Below are 11,170 nucleotides of genomic sequence, written 5' to 3' on the forward strand. Positions count from 1 at the left end.
GGCGGGCGGCAGGCGGGCCGGATGTGCGGCCAGGACATCGGGGGGGAGGCTGCGCAGGTCCTCGGGCAGGTCGGCCAAGCCCAGGGAGCCCAGCGGGGGGAGGTCGCCCACCTCTGGCCCCTCGGCTTCCAGCTCCAATGGCTTCTTCTGCAGGGAGGGTTTGGGGGCTGTGGGACGAGGGGGTGGGTGCTTCTTCATTTCCCTGGCAGGAGGGAGTAGGTATTAACATGGGCAGCTCATCCTGAGAATCCCCCATCTCCACCCAGCAGGGTGCTGACACTGCCCCTTGGGGTGAGGAGAGTTCTTAGGGCTCTGGCACCGAAGCCAAAGCCTCCACACTGCAGCCTAATGTGCTTCTCCCCCTCCTGGCTGTCCCATTGCATTCCTTCCAGCCCCAGCACCACCTACTTCTCCAAGATCTGCTGCCTGTTGGCTTCAGCAGCCTGGCAGGCCGCCCGTGCCTTCTCCAGCAGCTTGGCAGCTTTCCCCTCCAGGTCAGTGTAGAAATCCTTCCCCTCCTGAGATTTCTTCATCAGGTCCTCATAGGCTTCGTAGGAGGCCACCAAGGTCTGAACAGTGGTGTTCCACCTGGGGATATGGCACAGAGGTGTGTGCATGCATACAGAGAGCTGAGCTGCCCTCACGTTCCCCTGCCCCTGGGTAGCCCCAGTGTGGAGCACCAACAGCCACCAGAGACCCCACCCCACAGGCAGCCCTTTTGGGGTGGGTGAGGACTGTTTCCATATACAAGACCCACATCGTCCCCATGTCCCCACTCACTTGTGCTCCACCTCGGCCAGGGCCTTGCGCACAGCTGCGTATTTGACATTGGCATCTGTCAGGGCCTTCAGGATGTTCTCCTGTGCAGCCAGATTCTGCTCCAGGTATACCTTGATCTGGTCATATTTCTTCAGCTGCTCCTCAAAGAGTTTCTGCCCAGAGAGGGAAGGATCTGAGGGGCCAGCAGGCACGCTGCCTCCCAAGGGGCTCAAGGTTGGGATGGAGCAGAGCACTCACTGCAGCCCACACTGGGTTACACGGCACAAGGAAGGGCTGGGGACACCCACCTTCATCTCGGAGCGATCAGTGGTGACCAGTGAGGTGGTGATATCATCCTTCTGAATCATCTCACGCAGCTGCTGCTCCAGGGACATCCGCTGGTCCCTCATCTCCTGCACCTTGCCCAGGATTCTCTTCAGGTTCTGCAGCACCTGTTTGTCATCTGGGGGATAGGGAACGCTGAACAGCTGCGGTGGAGCCCACGCAGCAACCCCAGCCCAAACCCAAAGCAAAGGGAGGGAGCTGCAGGGGGTGGGATGTGGGGTGGCTCAGCAGTGTGGTTCTCACCTTCGCTCAGTGTGGGTGAGGGCAGCGCAGCCCGGACCTGTTCCAGCGGCCCGCTGAGCAGGCGGAGGTTGCCAATGTGCAGGTTCATGGCTTTGTGCAGCTCTGTGTTGGTGAAGCTGGCCTTTTCGTGCACCTCCATGTACTTGGAGCACTCCTTGCTGACCTCTGCCAGCCCCGTGGAGGATGCTGGTGGCGGAGAACCCTGTGGCACTGAGCCCTTCCCCAGCAGCTCCTGCAGCTTGCGCTCCTGCGCCTCGTCCTCCTCAAGCAGGTCCCGGATCTCCTTCAGCGAGGCTTCCACATCAGTGAACACTCCAGAGAGCACTGGAAAAGCAACACAGAGGCTGGTTTGTGGCAAGGAGAGGCCTGTAGTGCGTTCCAGGCAGCACCAAACCCCTCTGCTGCAGGCAGGACACCATCACCTACCACAAACAGCCAGCGGGAAGGATGCTTTAGGGGTAAGGAATTTAAACGGGCAAGAAAATGGTGGTAAGAGATTCCCCAGCTGCAGCCAGGGGGAAAATAGACAATCCCAGCCCCTTGCTGGTCCCAGTGAGCTCACCCTGCATGGACTGGACGAGATTCTTGACGGTGTCAGGGCGCACGCTGAGCGCGGCGCACTTCTCCATCAGGATGGGGGGGATGTGGCTGTACATGTCCAGGTTGTCCACTGTCTCAGGGTCCAGCTGCATGGGGTCCATGAACTGGCTACAGGTGGAAAGAAGCTCCTAGAGCAATGGCACCTGACCACCCCCAGCATCCCCATCCCATACCACAGCCACTTCAGGGCATGGCCCTGAGGAGTTGTCCTCCAGCAGCAAAGCAAAGCTGCAGGATGTATTTGGGAACTGGTCACTGACCAGAGCTGGGCAAACTGGGACAGCCTGTGCTCAGCACAAGGGCAAAGGGCCGAGAGCTCAGAGGTGTCTGTTCCCATCAGCAGACATCCCATGCGCAGCTCACTGCCCTACACCCAGGTCTGGAGCAGGAAGAGAGGCCAGGGCCCCGTTCAGGTACAGCTCACACGTACTCCAGCACTTCATTCTTGGCTTCAATCTTTGCCATTACGTCTCTCAGCAGTTTGGCCTTCTCCTCACTACAACAAAGAGAAAAATCCTTCAGTGCTGCTGTGAGACTCAGGAAACAACAGAATCATAGGGGTTGGAAGGGACCTCTGGAGACGAGCTGCAGCCCAGCCCCCCCCACCCCCAAAGCATGAGGACTCCCTGGGGACACAGGCTGTTTGTGAGCTCAGTCCTGGAGATCTGCACACAGCTCCATGATTGTCCTGGGACACACCTGTACAGTGAAGAAGCCTCGTGGGCAGCCATGGGCACCAGCTTGGCAAAGATATCAGGGCCGGTGACAGCAGGGTCTGTGGGGTTGACAGGGAGGGCTTTCACCAGTGGAGCACCTGCAGTTCAAACACAAAGCACATGTGAGTCTTGAGCCTCCAAAACTCCTCTGTTCCAAAGTCAAAGCCTCATTCCTAGCAGATTCCACAGAGAGGAGCGAATCTCAGCACAAAGCCCCACTGCTCCAGAGGTTTCCCACATCTCCACAAATCCACCATGCATCTCTGTGTATGCCCCCCACCCTTAGCAGCTCACAGGAGGGGGCACTGCCCATCCTTACCTTTCACAGACTGCAGGGTGTCCAAGGCAGGCACAGCTTCATGGTAGATGAAGTCGTTGTCTTTTTTGGCTGAGTTGTACCTAGAAACAAGAAGTGATGAGAAGCACACATCACCCCTGGCTCCCTGAGCGTGCTCCCCATGGGGTCAGGTTCTGCCCCTCCTGGGTTCTGGGAAGAGCCAAGAGCCTCAGGCAGCGACGGGGGGGGGGGGCACAGGACACTGCCATGCTGAGGCTCTTCACTGGTTGCTCAGGCCATGAGGTGTTTGTGGCCCATAGAAAAGCAGGACAGTTATGGCTGGGGCAGCCTGAGCACACTCACTTGCCACCGATCACATCCATAGTGAATCTCAGGGCTTCCTGGACAGTTTCTGGCTGTCCCTGCACAAGTGACAATAAAAGCAAGTTAGCACAGGCAAGGGTAGGGTACTGCTGCCCCAGTGCTGATTGCAGCTGCGTGAGCTGCAGGTACAGTTGGAGCGTACCCTGGGAGCAGCAGCAGCAGCAGCACCAGCCATCTCCTCATTACTGTGCCCTCCCCTGTGGGGCTGCTGGAAGGTAACAGAGCCTTGGAGAGGGCTGATGGATGTCCCAGAGGGGAACACTGATGCTCTGGGAAGCCATGTCTGCCACTCCAGTCAGTGGGCAAGGAAAGCTCTTACACTGGCACCACGAACTCTCATCTTTGGTATCTCACTGCCCACGAGCAGGGCTCAGCCCTCACCCCTCTCACAACACACCAGTACCCTGTGTGATTCAGTCCCCATTTCGAGGCACTGCACTCCAGACTCACACCAGCAAAGCAAAAGTCCCTTGTGTCACTCTGTCCCTTTCCTCAGGAGTGGACAGCAGTGCCTGGTGTCAGCCCCAGAGGTTTCCCTGAGCGCTGCTCCTAGAGCAGGGATGTGAAAGAATCATGCCCAAGGGTGCTTCCACAAAGCAGTGACACACTGAGGGTTTTACAGTCTGGTTACTGCTACCAGAGAAGGAAGGAATGTACCTTTGCCAGCTTGATAGCTTCATTGAGTTTATCCAGTGCACTCTGGAAGTAGATGACCTGCAGAGAGAAGAGGAATTAGCCCCAAATATGTTAAAAGCACCAGAGTTGGCGCAGAATTACGTGCCTACTCCTTGCACGGGAGTACCACCAGCCAACCCCATGAGCTGCAGCTTTGTTCAGTGTAATAGGGTTTGCCAAGAACACCTGCGTGGCACTAAAACAACCCCACGAAGCACCAGCACAATTAATAAACTCTTAATGCAAAAACCCCATCGTTAGCATGACAGTTCTTCCCAGGACTCAATCCTATCAGGGCAGGACCTCAATCCAGGCAGCGTGGGTCGACACAGCCACACTTACCCTTTCCCCAAACTTCTGCTGCTCTTCGGCCTGTTTTCCCATGTGCAGCTGGAACAGAACACAGCAGCAATGTTAGGGAACCTTCCAATGAAATCTTTCTGGCAAGCAAATCAAGGGCTGGTCTCACATTGCAGCCCGGTGCCACTCTTCCCACTTACATGGGCCACAGCAGCAAAATAGTAGATCTTCATTTGAACCAGCTTCTTCCAGTCCTTCTGGATCTTTCCCAGCAGTGAGGCTGTCTCTGAGTTCTCCAAGGCCCGACAGGCCTCTTTGTAGTAATCCACCACCTGTGGGGAGCAGGATGGGTATTTAAAAACTCCACAGACAGATCCCAGTTTGAAAGGAAAGCAACAATGGAAAGGATTCAATGAGCCTGGTCTGAGATCATCCAGCCAGCACGGCAAGAAGTTGGTGGGCATCTTATTGATGTATTTTGGGTCAGAGACAGAGACTACAGCCATCCCTGTGCTAAGCTTTCCCCAGAGGGTGTGTTAAAAATACATTTTTCTTCGTGGAAATTTGCTGTTCTTCTGCTTTGAGGAGCTGTGACTGCATTCCCAGCTCGCTGTGACAGCAGCCTTGTGTGGCTGCACTGATGCTGTACAGGGTCTGGACAAACCCCTCCAACTTCCTCATCCCAAGCACCACTGCCATGCACAGAGAGAGCGAGGCTGTTTGCTTACAGCAGGTGCTCATGGAAACAGCAAGCATTCAGCAGAGATCCTCCAGTGCCTCACCTGAGCGCTGATCCGGGCCACAAGGAAACTCTTCCTGTTGTCCAGCATGGACTTCTCCAGCAGACACTCCTGTGCCTGGCCCTGCCAAAGCAAGAAGGAAGTCTGAGTTTTCCTGTACAGGAAACCCTCCTGGACTCACTGGTAGCAGTCCCTTTCTTGACAAGCCAGCACAGCACTGCTGACACAGCCCAAAAAGATGCCCCCCACAGCCCCTGGGCCCAGCAGTGTGGCACAGAGCTCTTCTTTACAATTTCTCTGAAAGATTGGTCAAGCACTGGAAGAGGTGGAGGCCCTGTCCTTGGAGGTGGAGATGTGGCACTTAGGGACATGATGAGGATGGTTTGATGGTTAGGCTTGGTGATCTTAGAGGTCTTTTTCAACCTTTATGATTCTATCTTTCACATCCCTGCTCCTAGGAACAGTGCACAGGGAAACCTCTGGGGCTGACACCACACACTGCTTCCTCCCAACCTCACTTCCAGTTACACAGCAGCTGCCCCACGGCATGCAAGGAGCCATTCCCACTTCCCCACTGCCCCAGAGCCCACTTCCTACCAGCATGAGGTTGATGTTGAGGTTGAGGATCTGGTGGCTCATGTCTACGCTGTAGGAGTGGGGGAAGTGGTCCCGCAGGTAGGTAAAGGCACCGGCAGCACACTGGAAATGGGTGCACGAAACCTTCATGCCCTGAGCAGACAGGAGAACACGTGTCATGCACACACACAAGCCAAGCCAGTGGATGCAAGGAGGCTGTGGAAGACTGGAGAGGCAGCATCCTCCCTTTGCACCTATGATTAGGGTGATAAAATCCAGCTCAGCAGGGCTTAGATGTTTCCTGTGCTGTTTGTGCCTCCCTTGAGACTCCCAGAAGCAGCTGCCACAGCCTGCCACAAGCTCTTAGGGCCAGCTTCAATCCAGAAAGCTCTCAATGCATTTAACAGTGGTTTTAATGCACGCTGTGCATGCACTAAATTGTGACCAAATCCTGTGTGAGATCTCTCCCCTCCCAATCCTTTGTGCTGAGAAAACAGCAGACATCCAGAGCTGGTGTCTGACACCGATGCTTTTAACAACCCACACCGAAGAGAAGGGACTGTTACCTCCTCAGACACTCTCTTGTCCATGGCGCCCAGCATGGAGTGCAGTGCACCTGGGGAAAGAGGAGCACAGCTCAGCGGAGTGATTTGCAGCCGGTCAGCCCCCACGCAGCCCCACATGCAGTGCCAAAGCCAGAAGCTGGGTGTCCCTTTCCAACGAAGCCCAGATCTGGATAGAGTTTCACTAAAGCCTTTTCCTCTGTGCGTTGTTGAACAGAAAGCAGTCTGCAATGCAAAGGGCAGCCCCAGTCACAGGGATGTGAGTAACTTCAGCTGCACTGACAGCATCTCTGGAATGAGTGTGACCTTTCCTTTGGGTCCACAAAACCCAACACAAGAGAGCAAGAGGGCAACAAGTGTTGCATTTGTTGTTTTTAAACATATTTTGAGGGATGCTGCATGACAAAGTCTGACTGGGTTGTCACTGTGCTAGAAAGAACCTTCTTCCTGCAGCCATGGAACCTGCAGCCCAGCCGTGACTCAGATGCAGGGCAGTGCACAACTGGGGTGCTCTCAGATAAAGAGGAAAGGGAAAGAAGTTTCTGGCAAAACCCAAAGTCAGCTTCCTGCGCTTCTGCCAGGCTGCTCCAAGGAGGGAACACAGACTGAAGGCAGGGCAGAGAGGAGGGATATCCCTCAAGCCCAGTGAAATGAAGGGTGGACCAGCAGGGCAGCTAGTCTCCCAGGACTCACCCAGATTGTACAGGATGCAAGCCTGTTCATACTTGATGTCCTCATGAGTCACTGTCTTGCCTGAAAAGATCTCTGTCCTGCAAAGAAAGAAGGTTGTTCACCAGCTATAGGTGGAGCTACAGGCTCTGTCTTGCATCTCCTTAGAGCCAGCCTCTGTCTCAGCTCAGCCTTCCTGCCAGCTTCCCAGGGCAGGATGCCATTTCCCACAGGGCTCCCAGGAGCCCCCTGTGCCAGACACAGCTGTATTTCAGCAGCAGGGGAAGCTGGCCTAGAAGTGCCATCACAAAGAGACCAGTGATTGTGCTGCCTTCCTACATCTTCTGGGAGGCAGATTCTCCCCACCAGCCTCCAACCCCAGTGGCCTCTCTGGTACACCAAACTGGAGGCACGTAGGGCACTGTGCCTAAAGGCTCTTCCACACAGATTAATGGGAAAGGTGCAGTGCAGAGTGGAACGTATCAGATGTCTGTAAAGGATGTGCAAAGTGATGAGGGGGCAGCTGTTCCGGTTTGGGGCAACCTCCTTATTTCACAAAGTGCAGCAATCACTTGCAGCTCCCAATCCTCCCATCCTTAATGCCCCAGCCTTGAATATACAGGAAAACTGTGCCCCACAAGGGCATGAAGAGGAGGCCCCTTTTCCCCTACCCCAGCACAGCAGCACCTCACCATGCAATGGGAACTGCAGCCTCCTGCTCGGCGCCCATGGGGATCCGGCTCTGCAGGTAGTGGAGCTGGCCAAAGTATTTCCTCAGCGTGCTGCAGCCCTCGAAGTCCCTGGGCACGTTCACGGCGCTCTGGGGGAGACAGAGAAAGAGGAATAATCTGCACAGGGCTGGGCAGCACACTGGGCGTGATGGCAAAGGGCCCAGTGCCCGCCTGGCTTGCAAGAAGGTGTGCAGGTGGGAGCAGGTGCCTTTCTGCAAGGGACAGTTGAGCTCACAGATTTGTTGGCACCCCCATGATAAGCACACTGAGAAAAAGATGTCTGTCTGCTCCCAAATTATGCTTTATGGAACCAATTTATGGATCCAGAGCAATGAGATCAAGAAGGAAGAACCCGCGTTCTCCTTGTCACAGAGTGAAACAATAAAAAGGAGGAATTTGAGAGCAACTGGAAACGTCTCATGCCTCTGATCAGATGCAGTGGGGGGTGTCTGCAGCCTGCAGGGCTGTTAGAGCTGTTCCTTTACTCCTGAAGGAAAAGACAGGCTGCCCTGCCAGCACTTGTGCATGCACAAAGCCCTCTGGCTGCCAGGCCCACAGCTCTGCCTCAGCCCTGTGTGCCTCTCACCATCCCTTTTTTTGGAGGTTCTCAGTGGGGCTGTGGCTATCATGCTACAGAGCCCTAACATCCAACCTCCTCAAGCTCTCGGGGAGCCCAAATCACCTCGGAAGCGCAGGATACAGCCCAGTTGCTGAAAGCATTGCCATTGGGTGATGCTGAGGCCAGCAGAGCTGACTTACCTGCCGGAGCACCTCCAGCTTCCGCAGCTCCTCATTGTAGTTCTCTGGGTTCTCCCCATAATTCTTTAGGACAAACTGGAAGGGAGAAAGAACAGGTGAGAGCCTGGTCCCATTTGAGAGCAATACCCACAACCACTGCCTGTCCCAGATCAAGCAGGGCCTGCAAGAATTCCCTGTGTTGTTTCTGACGGACACTTTCCCATGGAGCTTGCTCAGAGGGCAGCCTGGGGATGGTGGGAGGGATGTACTCCTGCCCCAGGGTTCTGCCAGGAGTGGGGAAGGCACTGTTGGGGAGGATTCACATTTTATACTCATCTGTGCCTAACTCACGTGCATCAAGGAAAAGCCTCTGCTGAGCACCGAAGGGTGAGGTGGCTCAGAGTGCCAGTTCAAAGGGGATACAGGAAAGCTGGGGAGGGACTTTTTGTCAGGAGCACAGAGGTAGGACAACAGTAATGGCTTTAAACTACAGCAGGGTGGATTTAGTAACACAACAGCACAGGCAGCCCAGAGCAGCTATGAGTGCCCCAGCCCTGCAGTGCCCAGGGCCAGATTGGATTGGAGGTGTTCCTACCCATGGGAGGGATTGGGTCTGGGTGGGCTGGGTTTCTTCCAACCCAAACCATGCTATGATTCTTTTGGGTTACACTTTTGGCAAGCTTGGCACTTCCAGACTGAAAAGAGCTCTTGTGGCTTTGTATACAGCAATCCTCTGAGCACTTATCTGCCAGGTTAAAGCAGTTTGGTACATCTGAAGCACTGCTCGCCCCCTTGCCACTGAAGTAGATCTAAATCTCCCACCATGCAATAAATAAAATATAAAAATAAATCCATACATAAAACTCTCAGCCGGGCCAGAGCTGCACAATGCCCAGGGCAGTGGGGCATGACTCAGCTGCATGGTGATGAAGCCACTCCCGATGTCACCGTGTCCCTCCCACCCCACTCCTCTGTATCCACATCCCAAAATTCAGCAGGCAAGCAGGTGGTGGCACTGGAGAAACAAACACCTCTCTGCATGCACGTAAATAAATGAATTTCTAACTCAGCAAGGTTGTAAAGCGTGGTTTCCCTCCATAGGTGGCACTTCGAAGTGCCAGCTGGAGGTGGGGCTTCTTGTTTGTAGCTGATAATTAAGTCCTGAATCTCCCTCCACTTCATAAAAACAAACTGAAGGACAGAGAGGTGACAGCCCTGCTAGGACAGCCCACTCATGCTGCAGGTGAGGGTGTCTGCTCACCATAACATCACTCTTTTCAGTCAGAAATCTTAAATAATAGGCAAGAGCTTTCATAGAAGCAACCATCACAAAGGTCTAAAAACATGTTCAGAAGAAGGTGGGGATGGAGGGGATGGAGTGCCAAAGCACAGCTCAAACAAGTTTGAAGGGAGAGGGGCTCAGCTTCCCTAAAGTCAGAGTGACAGGCAGGGCACCAAGCTGGGGTCTGCAGGAACTTTTCCTCCCTCCATGTTTTACTTTGGACAGGGAACACATTGAACACGATGTCCTTTATGGGCACAACAGATGCCTGCTAATCTTTCACATTTCAGCTCTGAGGTTGACAAATATCATTCTTTTCCATCAGGACAAATGCCACGTTGCTCCCTCGGAGGAAAACACACATCCCATGGGCAGGGGATGAATGGGAATGGTTTGGCTTGACCTCGATACAGGGTAGCAGCCCTCAGCCCATCTGTTGGCTCTCAGCCCATCTGTTGGCTATGGTCCCCCTGCATGTTTCCATCCCAGGACAGGACTCCAGTTCTGGCTGTCCCACGCTGTGCCTTGCAGCCCCTCAGCTGTAGGATCAAGGAGCCTCTCACTAGCAACAGAAGCACACACGAGCACAAACCCACTTCTCTTTTCAACTCCTGATGGGTGCTGGGCAGCTCCTTTTGAAGGTCACTATAACTCTGCCATACTTGTAGCTTCCCTCAATCCTTAATGCTCCACATCAGGGTAACAGAATTGCCAAAAGTGGGGCTGTCAGAAATGGGAGCACCAGCACACTCTTCCTGAGCGTCGTCCTCCCCCCAAAATCCCCAGCAACAGAGAGATGAGGAGAAATTCATCTGCACGCAGCACTGGGCTTCTGACACACGCTTCTTGGTGACACCAGTGCCTGTCACGGTTATGAACCACGAGTGCAGTGCTGGAGAAGGTGGGGTCTGAGGAAGAACACGGTGCTGGGAGCCGGTCACGTGCTGCAGGAACAGAGCTGCCAACTCACCCTGTAGTTCTGGATGGCTCCTACTGGGTACTGCAGGCTTGAGGAAGCACTAAAGCTTCCTCACACCCCAAACTCTGCCCCCAAGCACCTGCAACAGTTACCCACTGCCCCAGCGATGAGAGCTCTGGAGAGTCCCAAAGTGGGCACAAAGCCCTCAGGTGACAGGGCTGGGACATGCCAACAGCCTCACTTCCAGCCCAACGCCCTGCACCACGCTGAGCACAGCCAGGATAAGGTGAGTTGAGCCACAGAGCCCCACAAACCCCTCCCAGCCCCACACCTATCGCAGCCCTAGGGACAGCCCAGGACCTCCGCTAGGCCCTGAGCCCACAGGGCCTCCCCACACAGCCCCGGCGCTCCTCTCCCTCACAGGCCCCTAGCCTCCTCCCAGCTACCACAGACACCCCACAAATCCCCCGCAGGCCCCACACAGTGCTCCGGGAGCGCTCCCGGAAGGGGCCTCGCCGCCTCCAGCAGGTCTCACGCAGGCCTCGACCCCCACCTTCTTAACAGCGGCGTTGAAAGCGAACTCCCCGGCCTCCTTGAGATCCAGCCAGATCATGGGCATGCGGGGCACGGCCTCCATCCCGGCCCAGCCGCCG

General features: G+C 55.0%; 1 protein-coding gene across 1 annotated transcript in view; it reads right to left on the bottom strand.

Annotated features, from left to right (window-relative positions):
- Nucleotides 1-11,164, bottom strand: part of PTPN23 (protein tyrosine phosphatase non-receptor type 23) — a 16,249-nt gene extending 5,085 nt beyond the window's left edge. The window contains 20 exon segments of the mRNA XM_019616731.2: nucleotides 4-202; nucleotides 409-588; nucleotides 781-932; nucleotides 1,068-1,222; nucleotides 1,348-1,671; nucleotides 1,910-2,055; nucleotides 2,378-2,443; nucleotides 2,647-2,761; nucleotides 2,983-3,062; nucleotides 3,304-3,362; nucleotides 3,982-4,038; nucleotides 4,342-4,389; nucleotides 4,500-4,631; nucleotides 5,082-5,162; nucleotides 5,637-5,768; nucleotides 6,182-6,231; nucleotides 6,872-6,948; nucleotides 7,540-7,667; nucleotides 8,338-8,412; nucleotides 11,071-11,164. Coding sequence (XP_019472276.2) covers nucleotides 4-202; nucleotides 409-588; nucleotides 781-932; nucleotides 1,068-1,222; nucleotides 1,348-1,671; nucleotides 1,910-2,055; nucleotides 2,378-2,443; nucleotides 2,647-2,761; nucleotides 2,983-3,062; nucleotides 3,304-3,362; nucleotides 3,982-4,038; nucleotides 4,342-4,389; nucleotides 4,500-4,631; nucleotides 5,082-5,162; nucleotides 5,637-5,768; nucleotides 6,182-6,231; nucleotides 6,872-6,948; nucleotides 7,540-7,667; nucleotides 8,338-8,412; nucleotides 11,071-11,154 — 2,340 coding nt within the window. The 5' untranslated portion in view covers nucleotides 11,155-11,164.
- Between the last annotated feature and the right edge of the window lie 6 nt (nucleotides 11,165-11,170).

This window comes from Meleagris gallopavo, chromosome 6, assembly GCF_000146605.3.
Source record: "Meleagris gallopavo isolate NT-WF06-2002-E0010 breed Aviagen turkey brand Nicholas breeding stock chromosome 6, Turkey_5.1, whole genome shotgun sequence".
Lineage (NCBI taxonomy): Eukaryota > Metazoa > Chordata > Aves > Galliformes > Phasianidae > Meleagris > Meleagris gallopavo.